The 15,476-nt window shown below is 47.8% G+C and overlaps 2 protein-coding genes across 2 annotated transcripts; one reads left to right on the top strand and one right to left on the bottom strand.

The window, feature by feature from the left end:
* The first annotated feature begins 593 nt into the window (after positions 1-593).
* On the top strand, positions 594-5,623 carry RBM8A (RNA binding motif protein 8A). The gene is made up of 6 exons (XM_035097932.2): positions 594-720; positions 1,892-1,951; positions 3,389-3,466; positions 3,636-3,772; positions 4,407-4,543; positions 5,260-5,623. Exons 1-6 carry the CDS (start codon positions 654-656, stop codon positions 5,303-5,305), a joined length of 525 nt encoding a protein of 174 aa, XP_034953823.1. The 5' UTR covers positions 594-653; the 3' UTR covers positions 5,306-5,623.
* Positions 5,624-9,640: 4,017 nt separating this feature from the next.
* GNRHR (gonadotropin releasing hormone receptor) lies at positions 9,641-14,568 on the bottom strand. Its single transcript, XM_035098843.2, has 3 exons — positions 13,627-14,568; positions 12,281-12,485; positions 9,641-10,125 (listed from the first exon to the last, which is right to left on the bottom strand). The coding sequence occupies exons 1-3, from the start codon at positions 14,206-14,208 to the stop codon at positions 9,641-9,643; spliced, it is 1,272 nt and encodes a 423-aa protein (XP_034954734.1). The 5' UTR covers positions 14,209-14,568.
* Between the last annotated feature and the right edge of the window lie 908 nt (positions 14,569-15,476).

Genomic DNA, 15,476 nt, shown 5'->3' with positions numbered 1-15,476 from the left:
GGAAGACAGGAGTGCCTGGCGTGCTCTGGTCCATGGGGTCACGAAGAGTAGGACACGACTAAACAACAACAATAAAAACTGGCCCAGGAGTACCCAGTGAACTTCGTCACCAAGTGAGTGGATTTGGACTCCCAGGATCTAGTCAGGCAATCTAACCACTGCTCCACACTATCTGGAAAGATAGCCACGGGTAGGGTCCTTCAGAGTCTCCGTGTTAGAAGATCCCGTTCAGTCTTAGCCACACCCCTCTCATCCTCATTTTACAAGCTGGATCCCTCTGTCCGCCCTATTTCTCTTTTGGCCCTTCTTCCCAAGAGGCCTTGCAACTCTCCTTTCACCGTCGCGCTTGTATAGCGCCGCAAAGACCTCCTCAAGATGGCGCTCCACGCCCCCTCCTCCCACGCCAGAAGACTTCCCCCCAGCCGGCTCATCTGCGCAGGCGTTGAAGTATCCCTAGTACCGTAGCTGCATAAAGACATCCTCAAGATGGCGCTCCACGCACCCTCTTCCCCCCGCTTCTTGCCGGAAGCGGGCCTTCAGCCAACCCATCTGCGCCGGCGCCGAGCTCTCCCGGCGTGCACTGCGCTTTTTCCGTCGTCAGGCGGGCGGCGAGATTAGCTCCGTCGGCCGAGGAAGACGCTCGAGTGGCCAAGATGGCGGACGTACTGGACCTTCATGAGGCGGGCGGCGAGGACTTCGCCATGGACGAGGATGGCGACGGTAGGGAGAGGCGGCGGGGAGGGGGGGGCTGATAAATTCTGACCTTGCTCCTCCCCAGTATTGTTGTTAGGATTGATGGACGGTTAATTTAATTCACTAATCACAGCAGCCCTGTAAGGTAGGCCGATGTGACCATTCCCTATACAGTATTGAGTAGAGGGTGGCGGTGGCGCTGTCGTTTAGATGATTAAGATGGAACGATTTATATACCGCTTAATCAAAATAAACAGCACCTTAAGATGTTGAAGGCTTGAGGTACCTATTTTTAGGACTTTCCTTGTTTCTGTAATTGCAAGAACTGTTTTTAATACTGTGTTTTTGTTGCTGTAACCCGCTCTGGGACCTTGGGGTGAAGGGCGAGTGAATTAATAAAATACATGGCTGAGGCCCGAGAGAGAAGAAAGAAAGCGCTTAAAACAGCCCCGCACTGTAGTATACTATTATTACCCCTACTTTGCAAAAGGGTCTGTCGTGAACTGTTCTCCTCCCCCCCCCGCCTCCCTAAGGCTGCACTGTATTGTTAGGAGACCTTCCTCACAGGCCTGTATCCTTGTTTTGTAAAGGGGAAAAGCTGAGGATGAGGAAGAAAAGTCTTACCTAAGGCGTTGAAGTATCCCTAGTACCGTAGCTGCATAAAGACATCCTCAAGATGGCGCTCCACGCATCTTCGTTTGTTTGCAGCAGTAGCCAATGTGGTGCCTTCACACATGAACCTTTTAGGAAAGCTTTCCTTGCAGGGTGGCTGACAAGTAATAGACCAATTACAATATAGAAAACACATGATTAAAAACTTAAGAACATGCTAGCTACAATACAGTAGGTAACAGGTCTGTGCTAAATATTAAAACAGTTCTGCAATGCTTTCCCAATACTACCACATTCCTCTACTTCCTCCCGTGGGTTGATTCTGGTGTTGTTTTCTTCCCCAACCCCATTTCATTAGTTGTTTCCTATCTCGGTGGTTTAAGGCAGCCTTTCAACTTGGTGCCCTTCAACTACAACTCCCAGCCAGGTGGGCGAAGGCTGGGATAAGCTGCATCTCAAGGTTTCCTCCACTCCCAGGCAACATGTGTACATAATGCCTTGGATAGGGCTTGAGAGTGCATGCAAGTAGAGACATGCCACCCATTTAGATAATCACTTTGACCCAGCCTGTTTGATCTCTCTGCAGAAAGCATCCACAAACTGAAGGAAAAAGCGAAGAAGAGGAAAGGCAGAGGGTTTGGGTCAGGTAAGGTGACTGCCTTGTGTATGTTGCTTAGATGTGTGTGTTTATCTCAGAGGTTACATTATTTGATTATCTTCCTTTCCTTTGTCTGAAAAATATCAATGGCAGTACAGTGGAACCTCGTGTTACGTACCTGTACTGTCCTCCTTACAAATGCTTCAGGTTACAAGCTCCGCTAACCCAGAAGTAGATGCTCCCGGTTGCGAACTTTGCCCCGGGATGCAAGCAGGAGTCGCCCGCCGGTGCCACGGCAGCAGCGGGAGTTGCCATTAGCGAAAGCGCGCCTCATGTTAAGAATTGTTTCAGTTTACAAACGGACCTCAGCAACGAATTAAGTTCGTAACCAGAGGTACCACTGTATTGCCAGTTGCTTTGATCTGCCGTTTGTCGCCACAGGGGGATCAGTGGGCTGCCAGTCATAGCTGGTCTTGCTGGGTAGCCAGATTTTGTTCTTGCCACCACCCTTAGAGGAAAGGGCATGGTGGCGTTTCCAACCTCACACTGACTTTTCTCCACAGCCCTGTATAATTGCCCTCAAAGCAGAAAGGGTGTGCTCAACACTCATGCTTAGTTTCCCACTTGCCAGAGTGCAGGAATCACATTCATTGCTCCTGGACAGCTGCAACAGCCAGAAAGGTGGACAGCCTTATGAGCAGGCCCTCAAGCTGTGGCTGTGAGGGGAGGTGGCTGCTTTCTGGGGGAGTTACTCCGTGGAGTGTTTGGCCTCTGGGGGAAGCATTGGAAAGCACAGGGTTGTCATATTGGAGGCACTCAGAGCCCATTCCCTGAAGGAGTTTTATTAGGGAACATCATTGCAGGTGCTTCAGAGGGGATGTCTATGCAGAGTGTTATACAGTACTTTCTAGTTATTGGGACTGAGGATGTGAGATCTGGGTTGTGGTATCCCTGAGGGTGAAGCCTGGGGAAAGCAGTCCCTGCTGCTAATGTGTAATTACATGCCATTAACCTAGAATAAAAATAGGGACGCGGGTGGCGCTGTGGTCTAAACCACAGAGCCTAGGGCTTGCTGATCAGAAGGTCGCCGGTTCGAATCCATGCGATGGGGGTAGCTCCCATTGCTCGGTCCCTACTCCTGCCAACCTAGCTGTTTGAAAGCACGTCAAAGTGCAAGTAGATAAATAGGTACCACTCCGGCGGGAAGGTAAACGGCGTTTCCGTGCGCTGCTCTGGTTCGCCAGAAGCGGCTTAGTCATGCTGGCCGCATGACTCCCTCAGCCAATAAAGTGAGATGAGTGCCGCAACCCCAGAGTCCGCGACTGGACCTAACAGTCAGGGGTCCCTTTACCTTTCTAACCTAAAATAAGGTGTGTGTGTATGTATGTGTGTGTTGGGAGGGTTCCACAACACCATTAGTGCTTTCTAAATCATATTCTGGGTGCTTTGCTTTTTGTTTCTTTGTGTGTTGGTGCATACAATCAGAGGAGGGTTCCAGAGCCCGAATCCGTGAGGATTACGACAGCGTGGAGCAAGATGGGGATGAGCCGGGTCCCCAGAGATGTGAGTACGTGTCCAGAGAGCATGTTCTCTCTCCCATGTCCCGCCCACCCTAGTTGGCCAATAGTAACCCCTCTTTCCTTTGCATGGGGCAGCCTACGTTGAGGTATGTTCCTCCAAGCACAGCTCATGACTCTTCCTGCTCTTTTTGTCCTGCTCTTCGTTGTTACAGCGGTGGAAGGCTGGATTCTCTTCGTCACGGGTGTCCACGAGGAGGCCACCGAAGAGGACATCCATGACAAGTTTGCAGAGTTCGGTGAAATCAAGAACCTCCACCTGAATCTTGACCGGCGGACAGGTTACCTGAAGGTACAGAGGTGGCTGCTTTTGTGTTCTTTCTGGAGATAGTCAAGGAACACACCTTAGTAGTGCATTGCTATAGCTACCAAAAGCCTCAGATCTGCTCCCTGTGGCAGCAGGCGGCAGCACAGATAGGTTCTAGAAGCTGGTGTGTGTGTGTGTGCGCGTGCTATCTGCAGGTTTCTCAAAAGAGCCATGGGACATGCACAAAAGGCACTGAAAGGAAAGCATAAGAAGAGGAGGTTGCTTTTGTCAATAAGTTGTTGCATTTTGTCAGCCTTATTTCTTGCCAGTGTTGAATGCTGCTACAAATAAGGTGTCCTGGGATCAATCAGTTAGTCTGACCAGGGGAAGTTTGTTCAGACTGCAGCAGTGGAAGAGAAGGAAAGCAAGGACTCTCTGTCAGCTCAGCTGAGAGACCAGCAACTTTTGGCACCTGGGGCTCTTGAACTATCTCCCATTCCATCCAGTTGTTAAAATAACTAGAATGTGTGCCTGAGTTTGCCTTTTTCCTTCTCCTTCCTGCTCTCTTTTCCTTCTGTGTTATGTCCTTTAGATTTGGCTGAAGAACAGTCTAGAAACCCTTCCAATAAATGTTTGACTGAATTATGTTTCCTCCCCTGAACGTCCTCGTATTTTACAGGGCTACACCCTGGTAGAATATGAAACATACAAAGAAGCCCAGGCAGCCATGGAGGGACTGAATGGACAAGACCTTATGGGGCAGCCGATCAGCGTGGATTGGTGTTTTGTCAGGGGACCTCCAAAAGGGAAGCGAAGGTGAGAGTTTCCCACTAAGAAGTGGGAGGGAATTGCACATTTTTTTCTCACAGTGAGCTAAAAGGTGGCGCTTACAGCAAACTAATAATACTACAGCTCTTTTTCTGTCTTCTGTATATGTTAAAGTAGGAAAGCTAAAATGAATTTAATCAAAAGATCTGGCTGTCTGGGCCCCGTTAACCTGTTTTTGCAAAACAATTTGAGCATAACGGAAGACACACTTATATACCCTTTTCTAATTGTCCATAGTTTTGTATGTGTTTTGTTTTTTTGTCTTCACGATCTTTGAGACTCCTGTCACTGTTCCCAATTTCGGAATGGGAACTGAGTCAAGGTTGCACAGTGGACTGATTATGCACCACAAGCAAGAACTGAACCCAGGGCCAAGGCACTGACACTGATCGGGGGGGGGGGGGAACGGGTCTGTGTAATTGCATAAACAAGATTAAGTTGCAAACGTTTTTGGCATTGGGGCTTGCCAAATTCTGGTCTTTTGCCAGCAGCAAGCTCTCTTCTTCAGCTACCACTTCCACACTCTTAAGTTGTGTCTAGAGTTGTCCTCCTTTTGTAGTTTTGTGGCATGATAAATGGAGCGCAGTTCTCCAGCAGGTACTTCATTAGCCTCATCCAGTCTTGTTAACTTTCTCAGCTTTTGCTTATGGGGAGAAGCTCAGCATAATTTAATGGACCTCTTTGTCTCTTCTCTTTCCTCTCAGGGGTGGCCGTAGAAGGAGCAGGAGTCCTGACAGAAGGAGGCGCTAAAGGTGGGGAGGGAGGTTCTCCTTTTTGCGATGCTTGTGATGTTAAATCCTGGCGAACCAGAAGGAAATTCCCATCTGCACTAAGACCATATGCGTATATCCCCCCCCCCAGTTAATTTTGTATTTACACAGTTGGTTTCTTTTTTAATTGCTCTCGAACTGATGTCAGTTTACATGAGATTTCCTGTTATTGGTGTCCTTGGACATACGTCCTCCTGTGATTTTGGTTCAAGTCATTGTACTTTTTAGTCTTTGAGAAGGGACTGTCTGAATGCAGTGTTCAGAATAAAAAGATTATGGACTTTTTTATATAAAGCAATCCTTGTGTTTAAACTTTTTTCCTTTGGGGATGTGTTCCAAGGTGGTGGGGCGGCTTCAGAGTGACTGTAGTATAGTCTTATCACCTCCCCTTTGCTGGGCTGTTTGCCTCTTTTGTGGTTGGATTGTCAAGAGCATCCATAAAAATTCCCAAACTAGCCTTTTTTATCAGTCTGAAAAAGTTACTAGCCTGCTTCACTTGTCTATGTAGGTCCTTTGTGGCACATCAAAGGCCCCAGGGAAAAATAAAACCACTAGGGCTCCACATGTTTGTGTCACGCAAATTTGTGCAGATCTGGCCGGTTTTCATTTCTTTTCCCCCACTTTCCTGGTGCATTTTTTTAAAAGCTTTTGGTTACAGACCCAGAGAGAAAGGGCTGGAACCAGGGGGGCAAGACCCCCATAGCATTCTGCCTGCCCACCACACTTCATCCTGGCTGCCAGAAGCATGACAATATTTGTTCAAAACAAGGGTGTGCACAATGTCCACAGGTGCCCTCATCTCATTTGTGCATTCATTTCAATTTATTTTACTACATTTTTATCTAACCTTTTCTCTAAGGAGCACAAGGTGGCATGTTTAGTTCTTCTGTTCCCCATTGTATCCTCTCAACAACCTAGTAAGGTAGTTTAGGCTGAGTGTCTGGGCCCAACGCCACCTAGTGAACTTCATAATCGAGTGGGGATTTGAACCCTGGTCTCCCAGGGCCTAGTCTGATGCCCTAAGCACAACACCACAGTGGTCCTCTTGCCATCTCATTCAAGGCAGAAAATCTGTCAGGGAAAAGATGCATCAGTCTAATTTATGGAGCATTTTCTTTTTCTTCTGGCAGTCTCTTGAGCCTGCTGGTCCACTGGGAGAAAACTCTGAAAGCAGCCATAAAGCAATGCCTTTTCATTATTGTCAACCAAAAACTGAAGAAGTGAGTGATTTTCCACAGTCCTCAGATTTACCTTCAGACTGGATGCCAAGTGGGGAGAAGAAGATAGTGAAGAGAAGGACTAGGTATAAAGGGATAACCCTTGATTCTACAGTCATCGCTCCTGGGGCATAGATTTTCCAAGGGAGAATAGTCCTTCTCTTGCCTCTTACAGCCATTGGTGCAGTGTAAGATCTCTGACCACCAATCATGGCTTTTTTTATCAAAGACTTCAGCAATACCCTTTCTGTTTCATTTTTTAGAACAACGGCACAATTCTTAGCTGGGGAGCGTTTTCATCACACGGATGCCTGCATCCTTTCCTCTCCCATCACTCTCTGCCCCTGCCTTTTCTTTTGTGTCGAATTCGAAAGCTCATTCTCTTGTGATTTCAGTCCCTAACAAATGTATTGCTCTCCTGTTACTGCTAGACTTAACAGTCTTAACAGTCAGCAGATGGTATTCAAGGGGAGTGTCCCCTCTGATACTGGAGGTGGTACACGGCCTTATCCTCCAAGAGTGAGTATCTGTGATTCCTGCATTGCAGGGGATTGGACTAGATGAATCCTGGGCTCCCTTTCTTACGGTTTTATGGATAAGCTGTTGATGAACAGCTGCTTCAGTGAGGTGTCACAGGTAGCCTTTGGCCACTGGGTGGGGCTGTGGCTTTATTAGATTGAAACCATGCTCATTAGCAGGAAGGGATCTAGACCAGTGTTTCTCAACCTTTTTTGGGCCAAGGCACACTTGTTCCATGAAAAAAATCACGAGGCACACCACCATTAAAAAAGTTAAAAAAATTAACTCTGTGCCGCCCTATATTGACTATATAATTATGACTGTAAGAAACACTTGCCAATTGCTGTGTTGGTTGCAATCTCCTGTAATAAGGCTTCACAAGCCGCTGATTTCTCTGCCAGCACAATCCTTTGCTCAGCAAGTTTCAGGTTGAGCTCATCCAGCCAGCTTCTTTAAGTTTGTCTAAAACCACCCTCCCGTGGTGGTGGCTGTTGAGAGCTGCGCTTGCCCCGCATCGTGACCCGGCCGGCTTCCTTTCCGGCGGGTCAGTGTTGTTTATTGGCGGCCAGCAGGCACGTGACAAGGCAACTCGCCGTTCTCGTCGCCGCACGTCGCGGCACACTAGCCAGCGTCTCGCGGCACACTAGTGTGCCGCGGAACAGCGGTTGAGAAACGCTGATCTAGACATGTCTCCTGTTCCGTGCTTGATTGAAGTGACAGCATTTCCTAAAACACAGCTAGAATGAAGAAAGATCAGCCCAGATCTAAACTGCAGGGAAGCAAATTTCACGACACGTAGAAGCAACTTCTAGATGGTAAGAGGTGTTCAACAATGGCCAATGAAGAGAGCGTCCCACTTCCCAAGGCAGCCTGTGCCATTGCCTGTTGACCTGTTCCTGCAGCTGCCTGTGTCAGCAGGGAAAGAGCCAGCAGAGGACTTTGGGTGAGTTGCAGGTAGCTGGAGCCAGGATCCTGAAGGAGGAAGGGAGGCAATCCTTGGAGCAGATGGGGCTGCAGGGAGGGAGGGCAGGAAAGACTCTGGTGCTGCAGGGGATTCAAGAACCCATGGAGGTTCTGAGGCAGCACAGCAGTGATGAGGAGAGTAAAGTTGAGAGGCAATGGTCTCAGGCATTTTATTCTCAGGAGAAGCTGGAGGCAGGGGTGGACTTTGGTAATTTGCCACCCTGAGCGATGACAAAATTTGGTGCCTCCCCCTACATATTTCTTAATTTTCATGCCCTCTCGCCTTCTGCTCTGCGGCCCCTCAGCTTAGTGACCTGGGGGAGGCCGTCCCTACCGTCCCTACATTTCTGGAGGTTAGCTATGCAGCTCAGTTTTAAGCTATGGGATTCCCACTGGTGCCAGTGATGGCTACCAGCCTAGATGGCTTTGGAAGAGGTTTGGATAAAATTCAGAAGGACAGGGCTATTGATGGCTACTATAGCAGGGCAGGAGAGCTGGGGGGGGGATCACAACTGCCAACCAATGTGCCCCTTTGGTTTCAGATACAGTGGAACCTCGGTTTATGAACACCTCGGTTTACGAATTTTCGGTTTACAAACGCCGCGGACCCATCTGGAACGGATTAATTCACTTTCCATTACTTTCAATGGGAAAGTTTGCTTCAGTTTATGAACGCTTCAGTTTATGAACAGACTTCCGGAACCAATTACACCCATGCTTCGGGTTAAGTACGCTTCAGGTTGAGTACTCCGCAGACCCATCTGGAACGGATTAATCCACTTTCCATTACTTTCAGTGGAAAAGTTAGCTTCAGTTTAAGTACTCTGCGGACTGTCTGGAACAGATTAATCCACTTTCCATTACTTTCAATGGGAAAGTTCGCTTCAGTTTATGAACGCTTCAGCTTATGAGCAGACTTCCGGAACCAATTGTGTTCATAAACCGAGGTACCACTGTAGTACATGGGCAAAAGCCCAAGACACAAATTTTCACGGCCCTCTAGTGGCTAGGGTGGCTCATTTACCAGAAGTGGCTCATTTACCATTTAGTGTTAACTCTGAAAGTGAGTACTGTACTCTATTCTGAGCAAACTAAGCCGCCTAGAGCACAATATAAATCAGGAGGCATGTTAAATGCGCATAAGATGTGATCATACCATATTACTATTCCTGGGCAACTGCCTTTTTCCATGGCTGCAACACTAGAAGAGAAATAAGAGACAAGAGAGAGGATCCCTCATTGAGAAAATATTCTGTATTTGTTGGTCAGAGATTCGGAGTGCGGACTATTGCCATGGAAGCTCCTCCAGAGCTCGAATTAGCCACCAAGACAATTTGCCACCTGTAGCAAAAGACAAGATGTTGGCTACCTTCCCTGAGCGGAAGTTGAGTGAGCTGACAGTTGACTCTTACCCCGGTGCTTGTGACAAGACAGCACCCTCTACAGCTCCCAGCAGCAGGCTGGGTTTCGTCCCCCAACACCTCTGCCTCTGAATAACTGGCACCTGAGGCAACTGCATCACTTTGCCAAACAGTAGTGCCGGCCTTCCACCCAACTCCCAGCAGTGAAAGCAAATCCCAGCAAATGAGGTAATGGACCATGTTTTATCTACATGTTCAAATGAAGCTCTCCGCCACCTTCTTCCTCTTCAACCCCAGATTTCTGACCCTCGCTAGTGCCGATTCCGGCTTGTGCTTCTGGGGCTCCCTCAGCTGCCTGGCAGCTCCCCCGCTGATGGTGGAAGCTCGGAAGGAGCCGGTGAGCACGGAAGCTCCCTCCATCTCCTTTTCCCTCCGAGGGCAGCAGCAGGCCCGCCCGCTCTCCATCCGGAAGTGCATAGCGAAGAAGCCGTAGATCAGGGGGTCAAGGCACGCGTTGAAGAGGCCAAAGAGGAAAAGAATGTGGCTGAGGGCAGGGGGCACCTGCTCCCTGGTCAGCATCTCTGGGGAGAACCAGTACCACAGGCCGAGCAGGTAGTAAGGAGTCCAGCAGACGACGAAAGTCAGGACGATGACGGCAGACATCTTGAGGGTGCGCATGCGCACCCGAGGAATGTTGTTGTAGGAGCGGCGGAGGTGGATCTCCCTGGACTTTGGTGAAGCTGGAGGAGGAGGAGGAGTAAGACGTTGGTGAGAGGCAAAAAGTAAAGGGTCTGGGGGAGGGGGGAGTTGGGGAACATCTTGGCTGTGAGTCCTGCCCCCTGCCTTGCTGGTCTCTTTCCACCTTGCTGGGAGAGCAGGTCCCTGCCTGCCTGACTCCAGCTACAAATGTTGAGGATGCCTCTGGGCTCTTGGGGCAGGGTATTGTTGAGGGTTTCCTTTTTAAAAATAAATAAATTGGTTTTTCAAATTAAAATTTTACACTCACATATCCAACATACAACATAAAAACAGGATTCCAAGGAATCTCTTGGACTTCCCTCCTCCCCTTTGTGGGTCCTATTGTTAGTCATTTCCTCCTGCATCTTTTATGATAATCCAAAATCTTTCTCCTCTCCATTGTGTCCAAAATTCACCATTAAACTACAAGTAATATTCCAATCCTACTAACTATTTTAACTCTTTACAATGGTTTTTAAGGTAAGTTATGAATTTCCTCCATTCCTTGTTAAAATTTTGCTCTTCCTGGTTTCTGATTCTTCCAGTCATTTTGGCCATTTTGGCATAATCCATCAACGTGATCTGCCATTCTTCTCTAGTTGGGACTTTATCTTCTTTCCATCTCTGGGCCCAGAGTTGTTGCGGGTTTTTTTGGGGGGGGGTGTCCCAATTGGAGGTGCTTAATTGATATTAAGATTTGCACCTTTATTTTTACAACTTATGTGGGGGGGGGATGTTGTTTGATTTTCTTGTGTGTGTTTTGATATGGTTTTATTTCTTGCTTATGACTGCTTCTGTTCTATTTTTTTAACTATGTAAATCTTTCCGTGTCGTAAGCCGCCTTGAGCATGGTTTTAAATATGGAAAGGCGGCATATAAATAAAAACGGAGGAGAGAAGAAGAAGAGGAGGAGGAGGAGTTTGTATTTGATATCCTGCTTTATTACTACCCAAAGGAGTCTCAAAGCGGCTAACATTCTCCTTTCCCATCCTCCCCCACAACAAACACTCTGTGAGGTGAGTGGGGCTGAGAGACTTCAGAGAAGTGTGACTAGCCCAAGGTCACCCAGGAGTCATCTTATTTTTACTTGCCATTTTGTATTGTTTAATTAATGTTTTGTAGTTATTTTAAATTTATGTGGAGTGCCTTATCTGTGTGGATGGAGCAGCTGAGTAATTTTGTTGTTCCCGCAGGGGGGCAATGACAATAAAGATTATCTTATCAGCTGCATGTGGAGGAGCGGAGACGCGAACCCGATTCACCAGATTATGAGTCTGACACTCTTAACCACTACACCACACTGGCTTATCAATGGCTACTAGCACTGACGACTGTGCTCTACCTCCACCAATTGCAGGAGGGGAGGCTTCTGTGGTGTTCATGTGCTGCTTTCTAGTTCCCCCAGGTTTCTGGTTGGCCACTGTGGGAACAGGATCCTGGACTAGATGGGCAATTGGCCTGATCCAGCACGCTGCTCTTATGTTCTTATTAACAGTTATTATTTATTATTGTATTTGTGTACCGCCCTATACCCAGAGGTCTCAGAACAAAATCAAAATATAAAAACTACAAAGTATATAATGAAAATAAAAACAACCCAATAATAACACCCCTACAAAAAAAAAACCCCACATATTAAAAAGGCATAGGATGCCAATCAAATCAACCAAAGGCCTGGTTAAAAGGGAACACTTTTGTCTGGTGCAGGCATGGCCAAACCTGGTCCTCCAGCTGTTTTGGGACTACATCTCCCATCATCCCTAGCTAACAGGACCAATGGTCAGGGATGGTGGGAATTGTAGTCCCAAAACAGCTGGAGGGCCAGGTTTGGCCATGCCTGGTGCCTAAAGCTGTATAATGAAGATGCCAGGCAAACCTCTCTGGGGAGAGCATTCCACAGACGGGGAGCCACTGCAGAGAAGGCCCGTTCTTGAGTTGCCATCCTCCGGAGCCACAGATCAGCTCCCATCAACCCTGACCAAGGACAAAGCTGAATGGGGCTGATGGGACAGCACCATCCTATTTATTAGACTTACAGTATTAGTCTTTTTTTTAAAAAAAAAAAAAAAACCAAAGCCAAAAGTAACGCTCCTTCGCCCACCCTTTCTGGGGAGGAGGCACCAGGGGGATAGTTGGCGCACTGCAGGTTAACCTCACCGCAAGCTTTCTTCATCTTTCTCGAGATCTCCACAAAGATGCGGGAGTAGCAAAGGACCATGATTAGCAGCGGCAGGAGGAAGAGCCAGCAGAAAGTGAACATATTGTAAAGGGTCTCCTGCCAGTGAGCCTGGAAGCTCCCTACGGTGGCACATTGGATGAAGTAGGTGGGCTGAGACCGGCTGACAGTGTGGAAGACAAACGCCTGGAAACAGGACCGTGGGGGGGGGGGAGAGAGAGAGAGAGAGAGAGAAATATCCATCAGCGTGCCCAATCTAAAAAAATCCAGCAGGCATCTCAATGTAGTGGCTGCGTTCACATAGCAGTTAATTCTATCTCCCCAGCTGTTAATTTCCACATTATATTTGGCTTTCACACAACTGTAAAAGCCACAGCTGGAAAATTAGCGGGATACAGTATACAGTGGTGCCTCGCTTAACGAATGCCCTGCTTAATGAAATTTCCGCTTAATGAAAGGATTTTTCGAGCGGAGGTTGCCTCGCTAGACGAATTCGTTTTATGAAAAATTCGTCTAGCGAATCGTGGTTTCCCATAGGAATGCATTGAAATTCAATGCGTTCCTATGGGCAAAAAAAAATTCAATGCATTCCTATGGGATTCGCTAGACGAATTTTTCGTTATAAGAAAAGACCCGTGGAACGAATTAAATTCGCCTAGCGAGGCACCACTGTATAGCACATGCTTAGCGTCCATTTCCGTTGGATTTGGTTGCGGGGGGCAGGGGAATGCATTTACAGCTCCCCTTCACCCGGAAAATTGTGGGAGCAAAGTGACGGAATCTGGGGCAGGATACCAGCATGCGGATCTTTCATGCTGTTTTTGTGGGAGAACAGAAGCAGGCATTGCGGAAAGGGTAGGAGACTAGCGACGTCCAGTGTCACACGTCTGAAGGCTCCCCGAGTTTGGCTTTATGATAATTCTTTATTGTCCCATTACCTGTGGGTTGTTTTTAGGCGCAAATAATTAATATATAATTCAATGTCAATCCCCTCTTGGAGAAAAGCTGTATATTTCCTGTTGATTTTAAAATCCGTAGAAAGTAATTTCAAATAGCATTGGACAACAACCAGGATTGCAGCAGTGAGCATAAGATGAAACCTGCTGGATCAGGCCAAGGGCCCACCTAGTCCGCCATCTTGTTGTCACAGTGGCCAAGGAGATCCCTGACCGCCAAGGTCTTCCTAACCTACCTCACAGGGTTGTTGTGGAGATTAACCGAGAAGCGGGGAGAACTGAATTTGCCACCTTGAAGAAAAGGATGGGATACACACACACACACACACACACACACACACACACACACCAATAAAATAAATTGCACCTACCTGAGGTAATGCCAGAACTAAACTCAAGGCCCAGGCTATAGACAACATGACCTTATTCTTCCTCTTGGCCTCACTGACGCTGAGCGGGTGCAAGATGGCTGCCCTTCGGTCCAGGCTGATCACCACAGTAACGAAGGCTGAGGCGTACATGGCCACAAGTTTAAGGAACATGAGAAACCGGCAAGCCAGGTCGCCAGCATACCACTGGACAGTGACGTTCCATGCTGCGTCCAAAGGCATCACCACAAAGGTCACCAGGAGATCGGCAGCCGCCAAGTTCATGAGGAGAATACGGAGGTGAGGCCTACGCTGGTACTTCTGGGTGACAGTCCAGAGCACAGCAGTGTTGAAGCAGGTGGAAGAGAAGAAGAGGACCACCGTTATGGCAACACGGACTTTGGCTGCAGTAGAGAAAGTGGGCAGCTGGAAGAACTCCTCTCCCGGAACACTGCCGTTCGTGGTCGCCCCATTGGACAAGAGCTCCTCTAGGCCGTTGGGTTTCCATTGACTTTGGTTGGACGCAACGGGCAGCCCAGAACCCACCATCTTGCTGAGCTTCATCTGGCTGGTGGTGGTGTTCATTGGGCCAGTGTCAAGCTTTCCCGAGACGGAGACGGCGTCCTGCCCCAAACAGATACACGGATCCTAGTTGGATGTGGGGTTCCCAATCGGGCTGGGCCCCCACCAGTTCCCAGGGAAGCCCTTCTCTTCCAAGACTGGGGCAGATCTGGCAGATATAGGGCATGGTTCCCTTGCTCAGACAGAGCTTGAGCTACCCAACTGTGCTCCAAATCGAACGGGGGCAAGGTGTCCTTTCTGTTGGGTCAGCTGACCAGCTACAACTTGCTGCCAGGTAAGACCTCTCTTTGGGAGGTCCAGAATCCCTTGTCTTTGATCTTTGTATTTCCAGTCCCAAATACTCTATTAAATAGAAGAGATTTGTCTACTTAATGTACTTCTAATGTTGTGGCCATGTCAGGAACACACAGGTCAGTCAGTGGCCAAGATGGTGCCTTCTCAAGGATTTCTCTGTGGTTTATCTGGCCAGCTTCCCTCCAGGGAACAGTTCACAGCCCACACATTTCTTTTCTCTTCAGGGCAGTTTTAGTGACTCTTAAAGCACTGAAGAAGGAGAGCACAGCCCAAGGACCTGCAGTGAGGACAGAATACAGATTGGCTTAGTTCTCCTTGCCATTTCCACCACTTCCACCCTGCGCCCTCCTTCCATGTTGCCTAAAAATCAGTATCTGGTGAATTTAACTTTTACGTTTGCAAATGCCAGGATTTTGACTTAAAATTTTAGGTCTTGAGGGACAAATAATAATAATAATAATAATAATAATAATAATAATAATAATAATAATAATAATAATAGTAGTAGTAGTAGTAGTCTCTTGGGACCGTATCCAACAAATTGAGGATTTTTTTTTGTTTATAGAAAAGGCAAGTAAGAGGTGGCACGCTGGAAGTGTATAAATTTGTTTCATAAATTTCTTTACCAACCTTCACTGGAGGATCACAGGGAGGTGTGCAATAGCAAAACACAAAAATACATAACATAGTAGCAAACAAAACCCTCCACTGCAGGGAATCAAGAATGATTCTCCTGGTGCCTAAAGTTATATAACAAAGGCGCCAGGCGAGCCTCCCAGGGAAGAACATTCCACAAGCAGGGAGCCACTGCAGAAAAGGCCTTCTGAATCTTCACTTCAGGAGGATACCATGGTCGATGGTATTGAAAGCTTCAGAGAGGTCGAGGAAAATTAACGGGGACATATTTCCCCTGTCTCTCTTGCGACAGAGACCATTGTACAAGGTGACCAAAGCAGTTCCTGTGCCAAAAGGAGGCC

The sequence above is a fragment of the Zootoca vivipara genome, chromosome 16 (assembly GCF_965207765.1).
Source record: "Zootoca vivipara chromosome 16, rZooViv2.hap1.1, whole genome shotgun sequence".
NCBI classification, from domain to species: domain Eukaryota; kingdom Metazoa; phylum Chordata; class Lepidosauria; order Squamata; family Lacertidae; genus Zootoca; species Zootoca vivipara.
Note: the sequence above shows the minus strand (reverse complement) of the source record. Positions and strands in the feature narration are given on the sequence as shown.

Coding starts and splice junctions, on each gene's coding strand:
- RBM8A (XM_035097932.2), top strand. CDS start 654: ATGGCGGACGTACTGGACCTTCATGAGGCGGGCGGCGAGGACTTCGCC. Junction 721..1,891: donor CATGGACGAGGATGGCGACG/GTAGGGAGAGGC, acceptor ATCTCTCTGCAG/AAAGCATCCACAAACTGAAG. Junction 3,467..3,635: donor TGAGCCGGGTCCCCAGAGAT/GTGAGTACGTGT, acceptor TCGTTGTTACAG/CGGTGGAAGGCTGGATTCTC.
- GNRHR (XM_035098843.2), bottom strand. CDS start 14,208: ATGAACACCACCACCAGCCAGATGAAGCTCAGCAAGATGGTGGGTTCT. Junction 12,486..13,626: donor TAGTTCTGGCATTACCTCAG/GTAGGTGCAATT, acceptor TCCTGTTTCCAG/GCGTTTGTCTTCCACACTGT. Junction 10,126..12,280: donor AAAGATGAAGAAAGCTTGCG/GTGAGGTTAACC, acceptor CTCCTCCTCCAG/CTTCACCAAAGTCCAGGGAG.